Genomic DNA, 25,131 nt, shown 5'->3' with positions numbered 1-25,131 from the left:
TTTCAGGGGCGGATCTAGCTTTTCGCATAAAGGGGGTTTGTGCTTAGTGACAAAGGGGGGGGGGGGGGGGTAATTGTTTTGTTACATATGGCTTTCTGGCAGCCCAAAGGAGGGTTTTAACCCCCTAAACCCTCCCCCTAGATCCGCTTCTGTTTCTAGGCGAGAAAAGAGCCATTGGATTGATTCCGGCTCGAAGGACCATTAAAAGTTGTAGATGTTAAAAGTTTTAGAGGTTAAGGTAAAACCCTTGGGTGGTAGCATGAAACATAGAGTGCAGTTAGGAGATAGTGGTCGGCCTAAGGGAAAAAGAGGCCAGCTAGGTCGAATCCATCTCGAAAGACAACAAGGCTCAAACGTCAAGTCTAGCAGGAATCTTACTTATCCAGTACAACTTAATTATTCCAAAATGTGTAATACCAGACACAATTCATACAAAAATATACAATAAAAGGCTATGGCTAATTGACTTTGTAATTTATTAAGTAATAGTCAGATTTGAAAGATGTGAAAACTTGTTCACCAATTTCGTTGCAGATAAGTGAAAAAAAAAAGCTTATGAGAGATCCCAAGTAGACAAAGAAAAAGTGAATGCAATACGCAATTTTCCTTATAATTCCACACTAAATCTTACTATAAGTAAATTCTAATTATAAAGTCAAATAGATTGAGGAAACAAACCCAGAGCCTGGGACATTTGTAATGATAAAAATGCAAGCTCAAACCACTTCGTTTCTATTGTGTTCTGGGTAATTTCAACAAAATGGTGTTAACTATCGTGTTATAAAAGTACTAAAAAGACAAAGGGAACAAGGGTGAGGTTATAAATATTGGTTGAGCTAATCGGGGGAAGCGTCATTATTTTTTTGACGTGTTCTTTCAAACCTTTCCGGATTTTCTTAAGATTGCGATTCTTCTAGATATTACAGAGGTGACATTTTTATGAAATCTGAAACTTGAGTATACATCTTAAAAAAACAATGTTTTCCTGTTTTTTTTTAAAGTTAAAATAGATACCACTTAAGGTAAAACAAACCTTGTTTTGAGATAAATGCTGGGTTTATAGTTTCAAGTTCCTCTTAAAGGCTGTCTTCTTTTTGTCATGACTCTAATAATAGATAAATTTCAGTTCGCAATTGAACGACCACGATATTTACTTGGTCTACAATTTTCCTATACCATCTCACTGGTGAAAAATATATTATGCGTTTTATTGTTAATCACTACTACAGCTTCATTTTCATTGTAACACTCAAACAAGCAAAATGTATGAGACAAAAAAGGTAATATTGGTGAATGGAGCATAAAAATGAATAGAAATCGAATGGATATATTGTTTATAGAAGATGACTTAAACTTCTTGTAAAAAGTCAACACTACACAAATTTCCTTCCGGATAGGACAATGGCTAGCACCAACTTTGGCTAATTAGTACTCTAAACTTTCAAGTGATTCGCTTGTTTCCTCAGCTTGTGATAGATTTTATTGAAAATCATTTAAACCAGGGGAGTTTCAAATAACATCTATGTGTGGTAAAGAGCAATTAGTGTGAAAAAAAATCAGATTTTGTCGGAAGCTGTGTGTCAATTTCCATCTGCAGCAAAAGAACTCATGGCAGAAAAACATCGTCCTCGCAAACGGCCCGGCCCAGTTTGACGTACTTATGAGAGGGAAAGTCCAAAGCGATTATCACCATGCTTATGTGATCAAAGTTCCGAAATATGAAACCAATCAGAAGAAAAAGGGAAAAAAAAAAATGTTTGTGGGTGTTTGTAAATTTCACTTTACATTGGATCATTATTAATACCACAACAAGTTTAAACAAAATCGTTCAAAGAAGAAACAAAATAACAATGCTCCTGGTGTGAAAGATTCGTATTGTTCTGTAATGAGAAATCAAGAAACAACACCATAACCAGTAGAAGAACAAAATGGAAAAGAAAAATTGCTTATGGGTTCTGTCTGTCTGTAAAAGAATATAAAAAAGTGGGAACGTTTGACAACTGTATTTAAATATAACTTTGGACTTAACAATGAAGCATTGACACGGAAGACCGGAACAAGGGTGTTTACAAGGGTGATATCAGGTTGCTTTTAGCTATTTTTATATTGCGGAAAGCATAAACATACTGCATCTGGGGTCTGCAGGAAAGAGGGATATCTACTACTCACTGAACTGAGCTACTCAGTCTGTTGTCGACAAGTCATTTCATACAAAACTCCCGCTACGATCTAATAAGATATTTGCTGTTAAGCTTGAATCTAAATCTTCAAGAACTTCGGGCTCGTCGATAAGTGGTACAGCATCAAGAACCTTATATTATCGAAATCTTGGTAGCTAAAAAGTAAACTTTGTATAAGGTGTCTACTTTCGCATTTCCAAGTCCAAAGCTGCTAACACTATGGACTTCCAGCATGAGTTTGGGTTGCCTGGCAACGCTACCACAGCAGTCCCATCAAGTACTCCTCCCCAGGCTCTTAACGATCTGTGGGGCCAACTCGAACTCATCACATTCGGCTCAGGGATTTTTGTATCCATCATTTCACTCGTCACACTCCTGGGGAATGGACTTCTAATCTTGGCAATATGGCGAGACCCATTCCGTACATTCCGCATTCCCTCAACCGTTTTCATCCTTGGATTGTGTGTGGCGGACTTTCTGACTGGTCTCATAGTTGGCCCCATCTACGCCTTCGTTAAGTTCGCTAGCTATCTCAGGCTTCCCATTAAAGGCACAACGCTTTATGGCTCGCTCTACCAAGGATGTCTACTGGTGTCGTATGTGACAATGAATGCGTCGTACGGTGTCCTATTACTGCTCACGTGGAGTCAATACATAGCTGTCAAAATGCCCCACAAGCACCGCTCTTTGGTTAGTACCAAACGAGCTGTCACAGGGGTGATATGCGCGTGGTTTTACGCGCTCCTTTTCGCCTTACTTCCGGTTATGGGCGTACCAAATCACGTGGTCAGTAAGATGGATCTTTGGGTGAACACTACTGGATGCTTGGTAATGCTTCTTGTAGCGTACATTTGTCTGTACACGGCATTTCATCGACACGCCACGAAGGTTTATTCCGAGCAAAGCACTTCGGAACATCATCCGAGGGCGAGCCGAAGACGCCGACGACGCAGCGAGCGCCAATTGACTGTAGTGACGCTTGCTTTAGTAGTGTTTATCGTGCTCTTTACGCTTCCTTCGACTGTAACTCATTATATCGACGCTTACTGGACTCCATCAACAGCTGAAGAAAAGATACGATATAGCATGGCGTTGCAGCTTTCTGGTAAGCAGCGTCGTTAGAAAAAATACATTAACTAGTTACTCCACACATCTCAGTGCTCCTCACCTCACCTATTTCCTCACATCACTGTAAGTATTGCAAGCTACTTTATCTACTTTCCCCTGACCAATTACACCTCTTTTTACCTCCTCGTCCACATTACCCTCTCTAATCATTTTTCATCTCACCCCTCATCTCCCATCATCTTACCTTACCACGTCTTGTTACCTCGTTATCAGAGCACACCTTGTTACCACACCACACATTGTTACCACACCACACCACACCGTGTTACCATACCACATATTGTTACCACACCATACCTTGTTACCACACCACACCTTGTTACCATACCAACCCACACCACACCTTGTTACCATACCACATATTGTTACCACACCATACCTTGTTACCACACCACACCTTGTTACCATACCACACCACACCGTGTTACCACACCACACCACACCGTGTTACCACACCACACCACACCTTGTTACCATACCACATATTGTTACCACACCACACCACACCTTGTTACCACACCACACCACACCTTATTACCACACCACACCTTGTTACCACACCACACCTTATTACCATACTACACCAAACCACACCTTGTTACCACATAAGACCTTGTTACCACACCACATCTTGTTACCACACCACACCTTGTTACCACACTACACCACACCACACCTTGTTACCACACCACACCTTGTTACCATACCACACCACACCTTGTTACCATACCACATATTGTTACCACACCACACCTTGTTACCATACCACACCACACCTTGTTACCATACCACATATTGTTACCACACCACACCTTGTTACCACACCACACCTTGTTACCACAGCTTATTACCACACCACACCTTGCTACCACCCTACACCTTGTTACCACCCTACACCTTGTTACCGAACCACACCTTGTTACCACACAACACCTTGTTACCATACCGTTTTACCCCACCACACCCCACCTTGTTACCATACCACACCACACCTTGTTACCATACCACACCTTGTTAACATACCACACCTTGTAACCACACCACACCTTGTTACCCCACCACACCTTGTTACCATACCACATATTGTTACCAAACCACACCTTGTTACCACACCACACCTTGTTTCCACATCAGACCTTGTTACCACACCACACCTTGTTACCACACCACACCTTGTTACCACACCACATCTTATTACCACACTACACCTTGCTACCTCTCCTCATCTTTTTATCTCACCAGGTAATGTTTTGCTGTTAAAGTTCGCGTTGGATCCGTTTATTTACTGCTGGAGGCTGTCCTCATACAGACGTGCCCTTAAAAGCGTCCTCACGTGCAGAAGACAGGTAACAGCGGTCGAATGCTCCACAGAAGCGGTGTCTGGAGCTCAAACTCTTAGGACAATCCATGGTCCACCTGAACCTCGAGGTACCTGCAGTTATAGCATTTGTACTGAGAACACAATAAGGGTCTCTAAAGTAGAGGTGTCGAAACATGTCAAAGTAATTCTTAGTGTAAACGAAAGAGTTTTAAAAGGTAACGAAGCGACGCCGAGTGTAAACGAGGAGGTTGCGATGGATAGAAAAGTTATGGAAAGTGTCATCGAAGAAGTTCCAAAGGAAAGAGAAGAGATTCTGAGTGCTGGAAAAGAGTTTCAAAAGGAAAAAGAAGTAGTTCCAATAGTGACCGAAGACCTGCCGTGTGGTACAGAAATCCTCATGAGAGTCCCATAAGAACAGGAAAGGTAGAAAAATATTTTCGAAGGTGACCGGAAAAGCCACGAGAAATGAAGAAGTCAGACAAAGAAGCATTTCCGAGCGCCATGGAATAATTGATGATTCTAAATGAAGTAGGGTTACTTATCCAAATGGGGATTTCTTAAGGTGACGAAATTATATTGTATTATCATGTAACATCCAGTGAGTTTCGAGGTTGGCGAAGTGATTTTGTGTGTTTGAAAAAGAGTTGACCAATGGCTGACAAATTATTTTACGAAAGAGTTCTGGAGGATGCCAAGGAATTACTCCAAAGGATAACACATTACAGGGCTACCAGTGAATCATTTAAGAAATATTTCAAACTTTACAACGTCTTTAAGTAATCATCCATACAAGAATTGTGCAAAGTCCTATTATCCTGCGGCAAAAAGCTTTTTAAGCTTTCCCACAGAGGATCTTTTTTATACCAAACATGCATGCAGGACATAAAAGATTGTAAGATTTTGAAGAAGTTGCGTAAATCATGTCATTCCCTGTACACCTTACAGGTAATCTTCTGTGGTGAACCAATCAAAAGAAGCAAGAACAATAGTTGTTAGTTGTCTTTACAAGGTTTCAAACCAAAATCGTCACAAGTATTATGAATCATGTTGTGTCATGTGTATCATAACTCTTGCCTTGGCCAATCAAATAATTAACAAAAGCATATTTTACATGCCAGCGGTTGCCTAGTGTTTGTGGAGCATTTTGGGCACATGTGTTATGAGAACAAATCAATAATCAAAGGGCATGTAGTTTGGAATAAAAGGCGAGTGTCACAATGACGCGCCTGTTTGTCTCTACTCTCGTGCTTTCACTCCGAGCATCATTTCCCCGCCACAAGTTAGTGCTGAGCCCGCCTTCAGGGTGGGCGGGATCTTGGTGTCCTGTGTAACCACAAAGCTGTACTTCTTCAAGATTCGCGTCAATGCTAGCTTGAGCTCCATCAGAGAAAAACGCATCCCGACGCAGTTCCTTGGTCCCGCGCTGAACGGGAGGTACGAGTAAGGGTTGCGGGATTGCTTCGCTTCGGCCGTGAATCGTTCGGGGTTGAACCTATGAAAGACGATATGATTGGGGCGGATTCAACAGAAATCAGGGGCATAATAAGGGGCGGACACAAGAGAAATAAGGTTTTTTTTTATGATACGGGGCGGACACAATAGGAATCAGGGACGTGAGGGTTATCCTAAAAACATACACAACGAAATGAAACAAAATAGACGTGAGTCATAGGTAAAACCTACAATAATTGTAAAAACAAAACTTTGTTGATTTTTATCAAACGTATATGATTAGGGGCGGATTCAACAAAAATCAGGGGCGTAATAAGGAGCGGACACAATAGAAACCGTTTTTTTATATGATAAGGGGCGGACACAATAGGAATCAGGGACTTGAGGGTTATCCTAAAAACATACACAATGAAATGAAACAAAATAGACGTGAATCATAGGTAAAGCCTACAACCATTGTAAAAAAAACTCTGTTGATTTTTATCAAACTTCTCCAATTTCATCGCTTCAGTTGTTTCGTAGACGGTTCTACGTGTCCCCCCATAAAAAAACCTCCGCCAACCTCCCCTTAATCTTAGTTTACTTTTCCATACAACATAACTTAGCTTTAGTTTGGGCAAACCAAATTCAATCATAAAAATGTGAAAGTTATTGCGGGAACGCCGATGCAAACGGACTTATCTATTGGTGACAAAATTGCGGCCGACAGCGGTTCTTTAACCTACCTTTCGGGTTCTGGCCACAGTTCCGGGTCGTGATGAAGGCTATAGACGTCCATGAGAATAGCGTTCCCCTTGCGAAATCTTCTACCTTGAATGACACAATCTTGAGTTACAGCTCGAGTCTGGATGAACCCTGCAGGAAAAAAAAGACCCTTAATAACAAATTTTAAAACACGGACAAATGCCATTCTGTCCATTTCGTCCGTTTCTCCCATCGGTTTTTCAGGCCAGGGAAACAAGGTCGAAGTAGGGTAGGATCAAAACTTTGATATACAATCCTGGTTCTCTACATTGGGTCTACATTGGAGTTCCTAGTTTTTATTTTTGATAAGAACGTGTAGCCAGAAGTAATATAGATACCAATTAGAATGGCTTTGCTGGGGTTCCAAACCCAGTCAGGCCGACTTAGGAATTCTTCCATAGGTGTTCAACCATGGCTCTCTACATCGGGGTCTGTTGAGTTCCTAGTTTTTATTTTTGATAAGAACTTGTAGCCAGAAGTTATCTAGATATCGATTAGAGTGGCTTTGCTGGGGTTACAAACCCGGTCAGGCCAACTTAGGGATTTTTCCATAGATGTTCAACCCAGGCTCTCTACACTACGGAGTGTCAATACCTTGTACTATCGGATAAGAGATGGGGAGGTCACGTCCCTTATTGCTCTTCATTAACCTTTATTGTTAGATGTAAACTAACCGCAGGCCCTTGGTGCATCTCCCCTTTGTATATCTTCCCTGACAGTGCTTAAACACCAGCTCACACCCATGTAAACTACGTAGAGCAGTTGGCAGGGGAGGGGAGGTGGGTAGGGTACATATTCACCTCCCCACCCTACCTCTGAAGGGTGTCAAATGCTACACCTGATGGATTTGTCTTTACCCAGTCAGGAAGGCGGGTGGGGACGGTACATATTCACCTCTTCACCCTACCACCAAAGGGTGGCACATACTACACCTGGTGGATGATGTGTCTTTACCCAGTGGGGGAAGGCGGAGTGGGGAGGGTACATTTTCACCTCCCCACCATACTACACCTGGATTATGTGTCTTTATCAAGTGGTGGAAGAAGCGGGGTGGGGGGGGGGGTGTGCATGTTCACTTCCCCACCTGGTTGATGGTGCTTCTTTATCCATGGGAAAAAGGAAAGGGTTATAATTTACTAACATACCTGGTGGGTACATCCGGAGTGTCTCCGACACCACCATGTCCAGGTATGACAGCTGGTGCACCATGTCATATGACAGCACCTGATCTGCATCTGTCCAGACACTGTCTATCTCCTGCTGTAACTTTTCCTGGATATCAGGGTTTGTGGCCAAGCTGTAGCAGATGAAGGTGAGAGCACTGTTGGTTCCTTCGTATCCAGCAATCATGAAGATAAGGCACTGGGCAATAATTTCTGCCTCAGTCATACGCTTCTTTTTGGTTTCATCGTCTATCATTGCTTCAAGCATCAGGTCTAGGATGTCCTTTGTAGATATGGTAAATGTATGTGGTAGAGGAACGAAATTACCCTGTCTATGGTGCAATTATCAACATTATGGAAAGTCAAGAATAATGAAAACATAATTGACGTTTTTGCAGTTAAATTTACAATACTTGGAAGTCCTGTGGTTTTAGACCAAAAGAGGCTCAAACAGGTGTGCATGTTTTTCCTCAAAAGCAAGTAAACAACAGAGCACACAAGACAGCAACATTTTGTAATTGTTTATTTAAAGTCCATATAACCTTTCAGAGTTGGTAGACTTTGTCAATTCTTTATATTTTCATTTTCCAAAAGGCATGTGGTTCGTATGGACCCTATAATACACGCGTTCGCGAGAATAACTGTAATCTGTAATATTAAGGTATTTTAGTCAACCTTCGGAAAAAAGGCCATGAACTGAAAGGCCCGGGTCCAGTCATTTGTGATGTAGATCGAGATGTCAACCAAATTACATGAGAAAACATATGCGCGCGCTAAACCGGTTCCCGTCTTCATGAACGTTGTGTGGTTACAACTTTTACCGTCATCTTTATATCTCAACCTGGTGGTCAAATAATTATTTAATTTCAGGAAACAAATCTGCAAAATTAAGCAGATATTTTTTAGTCTTTGAATTGTTTTTGCATTGTGCACGCGCGCTGCATTCGCAATCAAGAATGACGACATTCTCACGAGCCCGCGCTGTTTTTGAAACATACAACAAAACGATATTTTTTTTTCGCATACAATTCTTGACTATAAATTATTCTTCGCTTCATTGTGGGTAGCATTCCAATAGAAAACACTTCGCCAATATTTTGTGGTATTGTCGTCTCTGAATTTTAACGGATTTAAGGAAAATACGTTGTTTCATATTTTCCCGCCAAAACTTGGAATTATTCACTCGATTCAATCTCCTTTCGCGCGGCCAGGAAAATTTTCAAAGATTTGTAGAAAATTCAAAATACAATCAAATTCAATTCTCTTTTCAGAATTTGAAAGTTTATCTATGCTTTGCTTTGGCTAGATTGATATAAGTGAAAGGTTTTAAGAACTTTAATACTTCATGGCATTCCAACCAAACCTTTTCGTTTGAGCCTCTCTTTGGTGTAAAACCACAGGCCTCCAAGTATTGTAATTCTAACCATGAAAAGGTCTATTGATACCTTGATGGCCTGTAAATACACAGAACACACTTATGCTCTTCCCTGAACTATGGAAGGTGGTGACAGACGGTGAAAAATGAATTGTAGTTCCAACTGCCTTTGCCAAGAAAAACAATACCTTTCTTGTGGAGTTTTCCTGTGTTTTCTTCGCTGCAATAACTTTCTCTGTCATTTCTACAAGTTCTTTTGTATGACTGAAAAACACCCGAGAAAACATCTTCTTTATTGGCTTGGGCATCATTCCAACAACTGCTCCAGCAATTTTCTGAAATGTGCTTGCCTCTAGTGCTGATCGGGCTGCTACAAATGCTGGGTCATCATAGTTGTGCTGCACGGATGATTCAATGCCAAACACAATTCTCAAGATGAAATCCATGGTTAGACTCTGACCCATCCTGTAAATGTTACCTTATAATTTGTGAAAACTCGAGTAACATTACAAATAAACCGAAAATAAACCACACAGAAACAAACATGGCGGTCAACACGTTTTCTTCTTCTTCTACACACACTGCATTATGGGTAATACAATATTTTTCTATGGGGGGGTGGGCAAGTGCTTAATTCCATGGGTAACACACTTCCCCCCTGAAAAGATGTCGTCCTCGACATTTAAGTTACTAGTATGTTTCAATACTACAATGCAACTGAGGAAAAAAAAAAATCTGACTACTCTACTATTTCAATGTTCAGTTCCATGAAGGCATGGTGTAGGGTGATCAAGTCCAACCATGGCTTCCACTTGTTTCTTCATACAGCTGTATCTTGCTTATTCTTTACTCTACAGTTCTCTTGCACAATGTCATTGCCACGTAAATACCCAATGCTGCTCAAGGTCTTACACCTTGTTACCTACACTATTTGCTAGGCTATACTAGTATTATTCAACTAGTGTCTCTAACTAGACCGTTTTTTCCTTTTCTTTTTCTTGTAACAAACAAACAAATATAAGTCAAGTAAGTGTACTAGTGTACTTGTAATTACATTGCTGGTGTCCATGGTGAGAAGGAAGGACATCTGTAGGGTACCTGTAAACCGTAGGGTACCGGATAACCGTAGGGAGTCTGTAGACTGCAGGGTACCGAATAACCGTAGGGTACCTGTAAACCGAAGGGTGCCTTGAACCCGCATGTGGCACATGGTAACTCTTGTGTAGGAGGTGCACCGTAAGCACTCCATGCTGACTCATTTATAGTTATACCATGGTTAGCGACCGGTCCCCGATAATAGGATGGCTGACCAATAACATCATAAGTAACCCGCAAAGGTGGATGCCTATTCCGCTCGGGTCGTCCAATGATGCTGCCATTAGCATAGTTCTCCTGGCTGTCCCTATCACCTTGTTCCCCTTGCTGCTGCTGTGAGGCCCTCTCTGCCTGCTCCTCTATTGCTTCATCCAGCTCACCTGCCGTTCCTTCCTGCTGATCGGGTGCTCCATCCAGCTCGCCTGATGCTCCTTCCTGCTGATCAGGTGCTCCATCCAGCTCGTCTGAAGCTTCCTCTTGCTGATCCAGAGATACATCTGACTCGCCTGATACTTCCTCCTGCTGACCCAGGACTACATCCGATTCGCTTGATGCTTCTTCTTTCTCGTCGGGCGCATATCCAACCTGTCTACCGTAAACAAAGTCTGGTTCCTCTTCACTACTCGACTCCTCTTTCAACTCTGCTGCGTTCCTTGTTGCAGGTTTCCGTGTTTTGGTTTTCCTTTTTGGCTGAGTAATCACGTCACTCATGAGATAATCACATGGCAGTAAGAGGTTATAATGCAGAGTCCGGTTCCTGCCCTTGCCATTCTCAGGTCTGACCTCATACACTGGGCTCGATTCTCCCTTCTGATTCACAACCACAAACACCTGATCCTCAAAGTATGAGCGTAGTTTCCCTGGACCGCCTCGTTCTGACAGGTTTCGTACCAATACCCGATCACCCGGCTTAAGTGATGAGCATCTCACTTTCTTCTCGTAGTACCTCTTACCCCGCGCGGCTTGAGCTGTCGACTTAGAACGTGCGATCCTGTAAGCTTCTTCCATGGTTTCTCGCCACTTTGTCACATATTTCGGATACTGTTGCGGAGTGCCTTGCAAACTGGTACCAAGCATTAAGTCAATGGGAAGTCGAGGTGAGCGACCATAAAGTAGATAGAAAGGAGAAAATCCTGTTGAGTCATTTCGAGTGCAGTTGTATGCGTGTACAACTTTGTTAAGACTATCTTTCCACTTGGATTTCTGGTTCTCTGGTAGTGTGCGTAACATTGCAAGAAGGGTCTGATTAAAACGCTCGACTTGTCCATTGGATTGTGGATGATATGGTGTGGTTCTTGAGTGAGCTACCCCACTAAGCTTTTCCAGATGTTTATGTAGATCGTTCTCGAACTCCTTCCCCTGATCGTGATGTATTCGAAGGGGAAACCCAAACCTCATGATGTAATCATTATACAGCTTCTCTGCCACTGTAGGGGCCGATTTATTCCGTGTTGCGTATGCTTGGGCAAATCGAGTAAAATGATCAATCACTACGAGGATATATTCATACCCACCACTGCTTTTTTCTAGATGTAAAAAGTCCAAAGAAATGAGTTCAAAGGGAGCTGTTGTTTGAATACTCTGCATTGGTGCCCGTTGAGCATGTTTCGGTCGTTTTTGCTTGATACATCGACAAACAGAGGTAACATAGTGTTCAATGTCCTGTTGCATACGGGGCCAAAAGAACCTATCCCTCGCAAGTTGCAATACCCTCTCTGCACCGAGATGCCCCATTTCCTCATGTAATCCCTTATAAACGAGATGATGAAGTTTCCGTGGAAGGACCAATTGGAGACGTGGTCCAATTCTCCGGCGAAGGATATCATCCTTACCTAGTTCCAACTTCTTCCAGTGACGTAACATGGCCTTTGTTTCAGGAGTTTCCTTCTTTCGCTCCTTTAAGCTGGGTAATGACTCATTAAGTATGAAACCAATCACCTTTCCAATTGTTGTATCCTCACGCTGAAGTCTCACAATGTCCTCTGTCGACCATGCTTGCGTGCCTAAGGTGACATTATCGTCGGGAGAATCTTCAAGGCATGCTGACAAAGAGATAGTCGGAATGCCATCTTCACCTGCCTGGAACTTTACAGAATTCACAGTGGCTCCTATGTCTTCTTGGCATATGGTCTTCTGACATTCTTCCATATACTTCTCCATGCCTTGTGAAATCCGCGAGAGACCGTCTGCATCCCCATTTGCCTTTCCAGGTCTGTATTTGATGACAAAGTTATAGTCAGCCAATTCTGATACCCAACGCTGTCCGGTCGCATTCAATTTGGCAGTGGTCAGAATGTATGTTAACGGGTTATTATCCGTGTAGACAGTAAATTTAGGGGCATAGTACAAATAGTCTCTAAATTTCTCCGTAATTGCCCATTTTAGCGCTAAGAATTCGAGTTTCCCCGAATGCAGATGGTAATTGCGCTCGGCTTGAGTTAACGATCGTGACCCGTAACCAATGACTCTCAAGGTTCCTTTCTGGCGTTGGTATAATACAGCCCCAAGTCCCCGCTCCGATGCGTCAGTGTGAAGAATAAAGGGTTGTTGGTAGTCCGGATAAGCCATAACGGGTGGTGATGTGATAGTATCTATAAGTGTCTCCAGTATTCGCTGATGTTCCTCAGACCAAGAGACTGGTTGGCGTGATAAGGACTTACTCGACCTACTTTTCGATTTGGTACTTGTACCTCCCTTGGGTTCCGTCAAAAGATCATAAATGGGTGCTGCTAACGTCGCAAAGTTATGTACATATCTCCTGAAATAACTTAGAAGTCCCATAAGTCTGCGAACTTCTCCGACTGTCTTAGGTGGCGTATCCTTTAAATCCGTAACTGCCTTAATACTCTCCTGATCCATCCGATAACCTTCTTCTGACACAACATGTCCAAGGAATGTAACTTCCCTTTGAAAGATTTTACACTTGCTGGGTTTCAATTTTATCCCGTGTTCCCGCAGTCTTTGCAAAACTTTCCTCAGATCACTAACATGTTCTTCAAAACTTTGACTAAAGACAATGATATCGTCCAAATATGGGATACATGTGGTGTCTCTTAAATCTTCTAAACAATCTTGCATATATCTTTGAAAGGCCGCGGGGGCCTGGGAAAGACCCATGGGAATGCGAACCCATTCATACAGTCCCCAAGGGGTCACAAAGGCAGTCAATGGTCTACTGTCTTTCCCCATGAAACCCTGATGATATGCGCGTCCCTGATCCAGTACTGAAAACCAACTATTTCCCCCTAGGGTGTCTAATGCATCTTGAATCCTTGGGATGGGAAAACGGTCAGGAACACTCTTACGATTCAGTTCACGATAGTCAATGCACAGTCTTAGAGACCCGTCCCGTTTACGGACGCAGACAGCCGGCGACGAGTAGGAAGACTTTGACTTCACAATCCATCCCTTATTTATCAAGTCCTCAATATAGCCTTTGACTTCTGCATACAATGGGCGGCTAATTGAGACATATGTTTTCTGAACAGGAGTCTTATCCATTAGGGTTAAATTTAACTCAAGGTCTTCGATGCAACCGACATCCTGACTATCACGGGCAAAGGTCTCCTCCTCTTCCTGTAACAGACGAGTGACTTCCTTTTTTTGTTCTTCATTCAGATCTCCAATCACCACCCCTGGGACCCTCTGTGATGAATCTATGGTCGCCCCCCTGGATTCTTGTGTTTCACCTGGGTGTACCCCCCTTGAATCAGACAAGTTCATCTCACTAAGTTTCACTTCTGCTGGGGTAACTGATCTGATAAGGTTAAGACTACCCAAGATGGTGCCCCCCCTGAGGGTGATATCATGCTTGGTGGCATTACTGACGTAAATGTCAACTCGCGTAGCTTTCCCTTTCGGGATGGACAATAGAGACTGGGAGAGTTCTAGCCCTGTAGGCAATGTCTGGTCTTCATCTGGTTCAAAGATAACTGGGCATTTCTCCTCGACTGGGCCGGTATTTGCACGACAATTAATTCTCAGGGTCTGCCCCCCCGGTATGCTGACACTCTTCTTAGGTGACTTTAAGATGCACAAGGGTTCTGAGTTGTCACATGTTTGGATAAAGTTAATCAAGGCCCCAACTGCCTCCCCTCTGACTTCTGGAAATGCACCTTTCATAATATCCTGTAATGGGCTCCCTGTGGTGTTGCTATTATCCCCTGGGAAATCTTTAATCACTGTTTCTATGACATTATATCCAATGATGGGACACTCTAACTCTCCTGGGGTCACTAAAAAAGGTACTTCTACATCTGGCCCTGTATACCCATGGGATTCTAGCTTCAATGTTATGGGGATCCATCCCTCATATGGGATCTCACTGCCATTTGCAGCAGATACATTTAAGTTTCTATCCCGACCCAGGAGTGTCTCAATATCTTGTAAATCAGTGTTCAAACCATTCTCATTGACCCATGATTTAGATAAAACTGAAATTTGCGCGCCCGTATCCTAGAGGGCCTCTGTGCTAAGATCATTAAGCATGCAGGAAACTTTGCATTTTGGTCCTACCAGTTTACAAATAACAGCATGTTGTTTTGGAGTGAGATGAGACATAAATACACTAGACTGAATTCGCTCTGCGTACTCACTGTTTTTCTTGGCTTGTAACTCTTGTATCGCAGTGCAAAGTTTCTTGTGTTCCAACCAATGAGCCCGTTGGCATTGCACACCGCAGTACAATGCTGACTTACAACCCGCACATTGAACTAAACAATCACTACCAGATGGTTGATGCCCACATAACACACATACTTGGGACTTTCCTGTGGAAGCAACTTGCGACCCGGCTACCGCCTGTCCCGCGGTGGCAGCCGGTGCTGGTTTCCCGAATCCTTGTTTTGTGTTGGTCTCCGCTTACGACATCCCCGTGCCCAATGCTCAGATGAACCGCAATAAAAACAATGATCACATGCATCAATCGTATTGCTATCCTCACACTGCTTGCAAACTCTCTTGGTCTTCTGTACATGTATATCCCGATTATCAATATTGCCATCCCTTTCCTGTTGCACTTGGGCCACTGTCTCCCGCAATGTGGCCATCTCCGACTTCACTGACTTGAGTTCTGCTAGGATCAGGTCTTCTGTTGAGACTGCGGCTGGAGCAGTCTTCCCTTTGTCCTTACGTCCACCATTCCCTTGTGATTCGACATTATCACTTGTTAGCTGATTAACTTTCTTAGTTATTTTGGTTAACTTTGATTTCCTCTCTAACTCCTCAGATGCCACAATATTTACATGCTGGATTAAATCTTCATCAGTGGTATCTGTGTTCTGTAGATATGGTCTTAGTTTCATCCTTACACCATCATCCATTAATCCAGTCTCCACAGTTCTTAAAAATAGTCCTTGCACCAATTCGGGATCGTATTTCATTTTGCTATCAGACTCTTGTGACGCAAAACAAACTTTCTGCCTTTGATCCAAAGCCCTGATCACAAAACTCTGAGGGGTTTCCCCGGGAGCTTGAGCCAAAATTGCTAATTCTTGATACAGTTCTGTTGCATTTTTTTCCTGATAATGCGAGCGCAAAATGTGTCTTAATTGGGCCAGAGTCAAGCTTGGAATACCTTCCAAGTAGCTGCGAAGTCTCATTCCTGGGCAAATGGACTTTATTACTGCATCGACCACCTCAACTTCTGTGTGTCCTTTCTTTAGTCCAGAGTCAATTTGTCTCACGAGACTGACAAAACTTAACTTATCTTTCTGTCCTGGCTCTCCAATTTGCCCAGAAATTAGATAAGAGTGCTTCTTTTTCCTGTTTGCAATGATGTTTTATTACATGAACGAACGGAATGATAAAGAACTACAATGAGTTCTGACCGGGCTAGTCCCAGTCCTTCCACAGGGACTCCAAACAATGCTCTATCTCCCCCCAAGTATTTAGTGTTCCTGCATGGTGGGGATGATAAATACTGATATATAACATAACAATATAACAATGTGTCCTTTTGACTAATGTTTGTGTTCATTGTTCAAGTAGTCCTTTCTTGTTGTAGTCCTGTAGCCTCCTCAGGGCTAAGGGTATCTTCTTCTCGAGTGGGGGGTTGGATGGTGGTTTGGCTGGGCTTACTGGTTCGGATGCTTCCGCTGATCCTGGCTCAGTTTCTGGTGGTCTGGTTGGTGTATCACTGCCTGTTGTCCCAGTTCCTGGCCCAGTGTCTCTCGTGAGCGGGGGGCTAGGTCGTGTGGGTGTTTCGACGGAAATTCCAGTGGGGCTTGTTGTTGCTGTGCCTTTTGGGAGTTTGGTTAGGCTTTCTTTCGGTCTTGCTTGGGTTGCTCGGCTGATGAATTTGAGGTAATCGTTGAGTATCCGTGGTGGCTGTGGTGCTTGGACAGGGATGTATTTCCGTAGGAATTTCCGGTTACGGAGAGTTATCCTTCCGGAGCCGTCGACACGCACAACGTATTGGTCAAATTGCCGTACCTCAATGACAATGCCTGTCTTGTCCCATCGTGTTGGATTGGGGCCTGTCTGGTTCTGGATCCTCACGTGGTGTCCTATGGCAAGAGGGGGAAGTCTCTTTGTATGTTGTGACCATCTCTCTGCTGCCCTCATGTGTCTGTTCCTTAAAGCTTCTTCTCTGAGGGCAAGGGTGTCCCGCCAAGTGGGGTGTGGGATATAGTGCCCTGGGAGGATCGGGATTGAATCCTTGATTGGTCTGCCGAATATGCATTGTGCTGGTGACAGCTTGGTGCTTGGGTCTGGGGTGTTGCGGTATTGAAGTATCGCTTGTTGGAAGGCATTGGTGTTGAGTTCACCATGTGGGCCAGTGTTGTTGGTGATGAGCCGCTTGACGGTTTTCACTCCTATTTCAGCTCTACTGTTGGAGTGGGGAAACGCTACTGAGGATAGGCGGTGGTGGACTCCCCACTCCTTGAGGAACTGCTGTGTAGGATTGGCGACAAATTCTGGTCCACCGTCACTTGCGCACTCATCAGGGATGCCAAAGGTGCAGAAGGTGCGCCTCAGACATTCTACTAGGCCGGCGGAGCCATCACGAGCCTTTTCGACGATTGGCCAGTTAGAGTATCTGTCCACTGCTACCAGGTAAGTGCTGCCTTTGTAGTGGAAGAAGTCAGCACAGATGCATTGGAATGGGTAGGCTGGCAGTATTGGTGGGTAGGGTGGGGCGCTTGGCTGTGAAGGTGTTATGCGGTTACAGTAGGAGCATCGTTCCCGTAAGGCGACAATGGCAGGTGTGATTCCTGGCAAAAAGACTGATGACTCGGCGCGGGCAGTCATGGATGTCACGCCTTGGTGTGCAGAGTGGAGTGCTTTAAGTATCACCTCTCGTAGGGTTGGGGGAATGACGATGCGATCCTTGTAAAGGATGACTCCATCGATGGTGTGGAGGTCGTGCCGGAATCTGTGGTATTCTTGGAGTGCTGGGGCGAGGTCGTGCTGCTCTTCTGGGAAGCCGGACTCAATGATGGCGGTCAGGGAGTGGAGATTTGGGTCGCTGGTGGTTTCTAGTTTCACCGTCTCCCAGGTAACGGCCATGGTGTTGAGGGTGGATGTGGCTGAGGATACCAGCTCTTTGTCGATCCCGTAGGAGCAGGATTCTTCTGGTGGCTCCCTAGTGCGAAGGCTTGCGAGGGCAGCGTTGGCTGGGTGAGGGCTGTTGGAGGCATCGATGGTAGCTATGTCGTCAGGCAGCGTCATCATTTCAGGGGTTGTTGAGCCCGTTGGGTGGCGTGAGATGGCATCCGCAGCTTTGTGTCTTGCTCCAGGGATGTGGACCATGCGGAACTTGTAACGGAGGGTCTTCTCTTTGAGGTTCCTGAGCCGGCTGTTGGGAATTTCATCAAGGGACCGATCACCAAATACCTTCAATAGGGGTTTGTGATCAACGGCGACAATTAGGTTGCTACAGCCTAGGACAAAGAAGCGAGCCTTGTCCAGAGCATCGGCCACAGCCAAAGCCTCACCTTCGATTGGGGCGTAGCGTGATTCTGCTGCGTGAGTGAAGCGACTGCCTACTAATGTCACTTTCCATCCACTGCGACAACAGAATGGGGCCGTGGAGGGGCATTTGCAGTGTTTTTGAAGTAGCCAAAAGCCGATGCCAGTTTTGGACCAGTCAGTTGCTAGACATGTAGGCTTTGATTTGTCAAAGATGCGGACGCCGTCCTCGATTTCTCTGATGATTATAGACTTGGATTCTTCGAATAGCTGGTCAAGCTCTTTGGTCCAGGTGAACTGGGTGCCAGGCTTGAGTGATGCTCGGAATGGCAGCATGCGTTCGGTTGCAGCGAAGGCATATGATACCTGATTGATCAGTCCGAACCACGACCGCATGTCGGTGACGTTAACTGGTGTGGGGAATTTTCGGATAGCATCCAGGTATTTCTGGCAAGGGCGTACGCTGTTACGTGTAATTTCAAACCCGGCAAACTCGACAGTGTCAGCTGCGAAGACAAACTTGTCTGGATTGAGTGTGATGCCATGTCGACCACAGAGGTCAAGCCAATTGACTGCCTGGTGGAAGCTGCTGTTGATGTCGTCCGCCCATAGGAGAGTGTCGTCGATACACTTTGTCTTGTTTGGCACGTGGGAGACAATCTCATCGAACCGTCGGGAGTACCCATCACCGGAGGCGATGTATCCCTGGGGAGCTGTCTTATAGCGGTATCTTCCCCAGGGGGTTATGAATGTGGTGAGGTGGCGGTCATCCTGGTGTAGTGGCACACTGTGGTATCCATTCCAGCAGTCAAAGACTGTTTTCTTCGTGTTGTAGGGTATTGAGCGTGCCTGGTGGAATGGGCTCTGGGTGTGATGGGTCTCGCGTGTGGCATGGAGGTTGAGTGATTGGAAGTCAACGGTCCGGCGGGGCTTTCCATTTTTCTTAGCACAGACTACCATGCGGTGACACCATGTGACTGGTTCGCCGACTGGGACAGGCTCAAGAACGCCGAGTGCCACGTCTTGGTCTAGGCCGGCCTTCACCTCCTCCTGCCAGTGGAGGGGTACCGGTATGGGGGTGTGATGGGCGACGGGTTCGGCTTCGGGGTCGACCATGAGTCTCATTGGTATGCCATCCATTAGGGGAAGTTGTTGGTGTTCGCAGGTGTTGAATGTGCTGGACTTATAATAATCGAGGAGCCATTCCTGTAGGTTTGCTCTGTTGTCTTCTGTTGCAGGGAATGGTGGCTCCGTTGGCTTAGGTGGGGGCATCTGGCGTCGTGGGCAGGTGCATGAGTTGTCGGGTGTGTCCATTGTGTTCCCCTTGTTGGACGAGATGGCGGCGCTGTCGCTGGTTGGGTGATATAGGCTTTCCCCAACCGTAGGAAAGCTCTCTGAGATAATCCCGAGGTCTTTGCATGCTTCCCGACTTAGGAACAGGCGGTCAGATTCATTGGTGACGTAGACGATCTGCCTTGTTTTGGCTTCCAATCCAGGCTGGTTATTGCCTGTCAGGCGTAGGATTACGGCTCCAAGTATTGGGATGCCAGTGCCGTTGGCTGCATGCATGCGTGTAGTTACTGGTATGAGATCTGCTTCATTTAGCCCGAAGCGGCGGATGACACTCAAGCTGGCGAGGCAACTTTGGCACCCGGTGTCTGCCATGGCGGGTAGTTGGGCTGATTTTGGCTTGTTAGTCACTGGGTGAAAACCGAGGGCGGTGTAGTCGTCTGGCTGTATGGTGGCGGTAAGCGAGATGTAGGGTTGTGGCTGTGATGCACTACGAATCCAGCGATTGCTAAGGTTGTCGTAGAGGTGATGGTCCAGGGAGATGCCGTGGATGGCATGATCATCGCTGGAGCTGTTCACACTGCAGAGGGCATCGAAGACTGCGTTTTCTGTGTGTTTTCCTGCATCGGTCACGTGGTGGGGGCTTTGACCAAGTGGTTTGTCTTTGTTTTGGCACATGATTGCGACATGGTTCGCACGACCACATAACTGGCAGGTGGTTCCATATGCGGGACATTCCTGTTTCCTGATCTTGGGTGGGGCCTTGACACCGTGGCCCTGTTTGCCACAGTAATTGCAGGTTCCCGTACCATGTTGGTCTGAGGATTTACGATTTTTGTGTTCGCTTTGCTTCATGTTGCGATATTGGCTTCGAATGGCCTCGGCGCCTTGTGTTTGTAGTAGTCGCCCCGCTGACCGTTTCCCCGACTCCTTTGCCTCAAGGAATTTTAGGACATCCTCGAGTGACATTTCTTGATCTTTTTCACCAAGGAGGTCGAGCTGGATTTCCTCATCGGCCAGACCGCGGGTGACAACGTCACGGAGTATGTTCTCTGTGTAGTTGACCTCTGTGTTGCAGTTGGGGCAGGTGATGAGAAATTTGCAAACGCTTGCCTGGCCACGTAGTCGTGCGCAGAAACTTCGGATGGGCTCATCTCTGTCCTGTCGCATGTTGTGAAGTTGTACTCTGGCCACCATGGCATTCTCCTCACGCACAGCCAGTTTCTTTATGGCCTCTAGGACTTCTGCTGTACTTTTGTTTGTTAGGGACCCCCCTGCGTTTCGTGTGAGGTCTTTGCGAAGATGTTCATCACAGCACTCCAGAAGCTGGATAGTCTTGTCTTTTCCTGTTATCTTTGTGGCTTCGACGTAGTCTTGCCATCTAGTCATGAAATAAGACCATTCCTCACTCGTTCCGGCGCTGGAAACTGTGGGCCGTCGGACCTTCTCCACTTTTGCTGTTTGATCGGGGGTGCTTGGGGTTTGGTTGGTTATGTGGGTTCCATTGGAATGAACTGAGATTAAAACTGCTGCTAGTTCATCTTTGACATCTTCAGTTTCATATTCACAGCCTGGGAAGGGGCATTTGAATTTTGGCATGGTTTCTTGGCTTTTAAAAGGCTTGTTTGGTTTGTAGTTGGAGCTTCAGTGAAATCCAAGATGGCGGCCGTATTTTCGTGTTGACGTTTTGCTGTTGTTGTGGGCTGTTTCTGCTTCTTTTCTGCTTGGTTATCCTGTATCTGAGTTCCTCAATGTCTTTGGGAGGTAGGTAGTTCTTTATCATAGATAAGAGTGCTTCTTTTTCCTGTTTGCAATGATGTTTTATTACATGAACGAACGGAATGATAAAGAACTACAATGAGTTCTGACCGGGCTAGTCCCAGTCCTTCCACAGGGACTCCAAACAATGCTCTAGAAATCTTCATTTCTCTCTTTATATCCGAAATGTAGAGACCTTTCTTTGATTCCATACCCATAAGCTTGTTCATTTGATCCTTCAGAGCTTGGAGCTCCTCGCTCGGACTTGCACTTGCACTCGTGTTTGGCTGGGCTTGTTTTTCTTGTTTGGGCTTCGTTGCTCCAGAAATCGCCGAAATAACCTCCTCTAATCCCTTCAGATAGCTGACTGCTTGGTCTCCTTTGCTCTCAAGCTCGTTATCCACAGCTTGTGAGATCCTTCTGACCCGTTTCAACCTAGATAGTTTGTCGTCCTCGTGTAGCTTCAAAAAGTTTTCCACTTCGTGTAACTGTTCGGCCGTCAAGCGACACAAACTCTCTTCGATACTAAGCTGAAGTTCTTCAGTCATCTTCTGAATCCGTTTTCTTTGTCTGAGCCCCCAATATGTTACCTTATAATTTGTGAAAACTCGAGTAACATTACAAATAAACCGAAAATAAACCACACAGAAACAAACATGGCGGTCAACACGTTTTCTTCTTCTTCTACACACACTGCATTATGGGTAATACAATATTTTTCTATGGGGGGGTGGGCAAGTGCTTAATTCCATGGGTAACATAAACAAGAAACTGGTGTCAGTGATTGCAGTGTTTTTTCCCTTCTCCAAATTATCCCATCAGTAAATAGATGGAAGCAAGAAAAATTAATCAGATAATCCAGCAGTCTCCCCACCTATGGATTATTGTATCTGTGAATAGATAGTCAAATGGTGAAAGATGTGTCTAGTCAAGGAAGCAGCATTCCCTCCCCCACACTAAAGTTTGACCATTTGCCATCCTATAAAAGAGTTTAATTGTGAAAAAGCTACCTTTTCCTTTGCTAAATTTGGGTAGGCTGTTGGTGATATTTTCCATTGAATTTGGTAAATGAAGTATAAAACTTTTATTCTTATCACTTTAAATACGAAGTGCCGAATTGAAGAAACTATATACCGGAATAGGAGACTCGCGTCAAGAGATCACGTGACCTTTATGGGTGGCAAATTCAAAACAAAATAATCAAACAAAAAAATCAGACTGTGCCCATCGTACCAGAGAATGAAATAGAAAAAATAAAAAATAAAATCTTTAATTGAAACTAAACCCTTTCTGAGAGAAAAGAATTCTTGCTTTTTTCGTAAGCACTGAATAAATTGCTTTTTGTTACTGTTATTTTGCTGCTTAAAGCCTGAGTGCATGCTAGTTTGCCACCCAAACAGTCATGTGATCTTTTAGCGCAAGTCCCCTGTAGAAGTCCTACGTGGACAAAATATTAACAAATTAATACAAGTACCTACCTGCTCTTTACAGTGACTGATATTAAGCCAGAATTTTTTTTACAAAAATAAAATAGGGTAGATAGTGGTTCTCAGTTTCTATCAAATAATATCTTCCAATAGAGACAACAAAGACAAAGAAAACAATAACAAATTGTGGCAGTAGGACTCTTGAGCCTCTCAGCTAGCTTGCCTTTACGTTCTGGTTATGGTCCTAAATGTTAAATTTTAAAGTCATAAAGAAACAAAGACAAACAACATCTTTGGAAAAGAGTGTCATTACATACCGGTACATGTTAAAAGGCTCTCCCTTCTCTGCTGCCTGTTGCAACTTGCTCATCATGATATCACATGAGTTATTCATCAACGGTAACACCATCTTCATCTTGTGGGCACTGAAAATTGGTGACACAGTCGTCCTCACTCGGTGCCAAGTTTCCCCCTCTGCGAAGAACATCATACTGTCAAATGGCTCTGGCATTGGAAAAAAAGCCTAAAAAATAAAATCAATCACATCTTTTTTTATATTATATAAACCACCCAAATCCAACCTGCCCGCAGGTTGGATTTGGGTGGTCGGGGAGTGGAAAGGTTGGTAGGGTGTGTTTCTCTCAAAATTCCAAATATATAATATAGCCTATATGGTGCTTCCGCTTAGATGTAAGGAACATTAATATTATTAATTTCTTTTATTGGGGCCCGCACCCCTTTTTGTAAATCCTAGGTACTGGAGAGCGTAACTTTCTCCTGCCATCTCTTTTTAAAATAAATATAAGGAAATGACCAGTAGATGAATCAAACCCAGTTTTCAGGTCTCTGCATCTTGCCACCCTCAATATTTTAAGGTAGCAGAAGTAACGGGATGATGATTTTAACCATTCCTCATCTCCCACCGAAAAAAACATATTTTGTTTATTTTTAGATAGATTGCCTCCACTTTCTCCTATAGAGCAAGATATATGTTCCATGATTCTATGGATTCAAGATCTCAGGAATGCATCAGTTCAGCCTAGCCCAAAGAGAGAAGTTGAATGAGAGGGGCCCCCCAAGAGAGAATAAAATTGAGGGAGAGGGGTCCTGAGGGAGACTGAAGTTGAGGAGAGGGGGTTCCAAAGGAGACTAAAGTTAAGAGAGGGGGGATCCCAAGGGAGACTAAAGTTGAGGGAGATGGGGGTCCCGAGGGAGAATGAATTTAAGGGAGAGGGTGTCTCCACTCAATGGGGACTGTAGTCAAGAGAGAAGGGTTCCCAATAGAGGGAGATGAGGTCCCAAGGGAGATTAAAGTTGAGGGAGAGGGGGTACTGAGGGAGACTAAAGTTGAGGGAGAGGGGGTCCCAAGGGAGATTAAAGTTGAGGGAGAGGGGGTACTGAGGGAGACTAAAGTTGAGGGAGAGGGGGTCCCAAGGGAGATTAAGGTCGAGGGAGAGGGGGGCCTGAGGGAGACTGAAGTTTAGGAGGGGGTCCTGAGGGAGATTGAAGTTGAGGAGAGGGGGTCCCACGGGAGATTAAAGTTAAGGGGGAGAGGAGCTCGAGGGATACTTAAGTCGGTTTGAATGGAATTTTTTGTTTACAGGTCGATCGTGGAAAGAGTGAAACTCCTTCACCAACACTTCCTTCAGTATGTCTGGATCGTTGATAACGATTGTTGGTGAGCCAAAGAGGTACAATCCATACACTCTGCCGTACGTTCTTGAGTATTCTGCGAACTGTAGTCGTATATCACCACCATGTTTGATCGTGTCAATTAGAGTTCCAATAAATGGGAGGTGGTTTGGTCCGGGGATACCACCGACAAGCTCTTTGATGCGCGTTTTCTTGTACGGAGCAATACAAGAGACATACAGTATAAAGCATACGCTTATGGCTAAAATTATCGACAGTAAATTTTCTGAAACGAGTGTTAAAACAGCCTCCAAAGCAAGAGGAGCAGCCATGGTTTTCTAGCTTGGAAACTTATCTCTAAGATCCCTGGTACCAGAGGTTCCGAGCTTCGCTAGAGCCGCGAAGCGGCCATGGTAATTCCTGAGCATCTATTTGGTATTTGGGTTTCCTGTGTTTGTCCGTGAGAGGCTGAGGACGAAGGAAGTTTTAAAAAGCAAAGGCTAACCACTACACGGGGATATAAGGCAAAAAATTCCCCCCGTACCTAAGGGTCAGTACTATAAATGGGCGTTTATTAAATTTCGATGGTCCGAGTGGGGACGTTCACTTCACTACTAGAAGGAGGCGTTTATTAGAGAGGGGCGTTCTTTAGAAA

At 44.6% G+C, this 25,131-nt stretch overlaps 2 protein-coding genes and 1 long non-coding RNA gene across 4 annotated transcripts; 1 reads left to right on the top strand and 2 right to left on the bottom strand.

The window, feature by feature from the left end:
- Positions 1–1,986: 1,986 nt before the first annotated feature.
- Positions 1,987–4,684, bottom strand: LOC125573573. The gene is made up of 2 exons (XR_007314113.1): positions 4,548–4,684; positions 1,987–3,243 (listed from the first exon to the last, which is right to left on the bottom strand). It is a non-coding gene; the product is annotated as an uncharacterized LOC125573573 (long non-coding RNA).
- On the top strand, positions 2,400–5,847 carry LOC116602123 (melanocyte-stimulating hormone receptor). The gene is made up of 2 exons (XM_032363278.2): positions 2,400–3,285; positions 4,551–5,847. The coding sequence occupies exons 1-2, from the start codon at positions 2,400–2,402 to the stop codon at positions 5,039–5,041; spliced, it is 1,377 nt and encodes a 458-aa protein (XP_032219169.2). The 3' UTR covers positions 5,042–5,847.
- LOC5518570 (cytochrome P450 3A19) lies at positions 5,358–24,920 on the bottom strand. Of its 2 annotated transcripts, none has more exons than XM_032363276.2 (6): positions 24,446–24,920; positions 23,162–23,367; positions 9,552–9,828; positions 7,971–8,271; positions 6,807–6,936; positions 5,358–6,121 (listed from the first exon to the last, which is right to left on the bottom strand). In XM_032363276.2, exons 1-6 carry the CDS (start codon positions 24,806–24,808, stop codon positions 5,866–5,868), a joined length of 1,533 nt encoding a protein of 510 aa, XP_032219167.2. In that variant the 5' UTR covers positions 24,809–24,920; the 3' UTR covers positions 5,358–5,865. The 2 variants fall into 2 exon arrangements, with proteins under 2 accessions (XP_032219167.2, XP_032219168.2); XM_032363277.2 differs by having other exon boundaries at positions 23,162–23,318; positions 24,446–24,586.
- Between the last annotated feature and the right edge of the window lie 211 nt (positions 24,921–25,131).

The sequence above is a fragment of the Nematostella vectensis genome, chromosome 11 (genome assembly GCF_932526225.1).
Source record: "Nematostella vectensis chromosome 11, jaNemVect1.1, whole genome shotgun sequence".
Classification (NCBI taxonomy): Eukaryota; Metazoa; Cnidaria; class Anthozoa; order Actiniaria; family Edwardsiidae; genus Nematostella; species Nematostella vectensis.
The sequence above is the reverse complement of the archived record's forward strand: the minus strand, read 5'-3'. Positions and strand labels throughout refer to the sequence as shown.

Bases quoted from the DNA above. Each gene is read 5' to 3' on its own strand.
- LOC116602123 (XM_032363278.2), top strand. From the start codon at position 2,400: ATGGACTTCCAGCATGAGTTTGGGTTGCCTGGCAACGCTACCACAGCA. The intron at 3,286-4,550 runs GTAAGCAGCGTC...TTATCTCACCAG, and splicing joins CATGGCGTTGCAGCTTTCTG to GTAATGTTTTGCTGTTAAAG.
- LOC5518570 (XM_032363276.2), bottom strand. From the start codon at position 24,808: ATGGCTGCTCCTCTTGCTTTGGAGGCTGTTTTAACACTCGTTTCAGAA. The intron at 23,368-24,445 runs GTAAACAAAAAA...TTTATTTTTTAG, and splicing joins ACTCTTTCCACGATCGACCT to GCTTTTTTTCCAATGCCAGA. The intron at 9,829-23,161 runs GTATGTAATGAC...TAACATTTACAG, and splicing joins GAGCCTTTTAACATGTACCG to GATGGGTCAGAGTCTAACCA.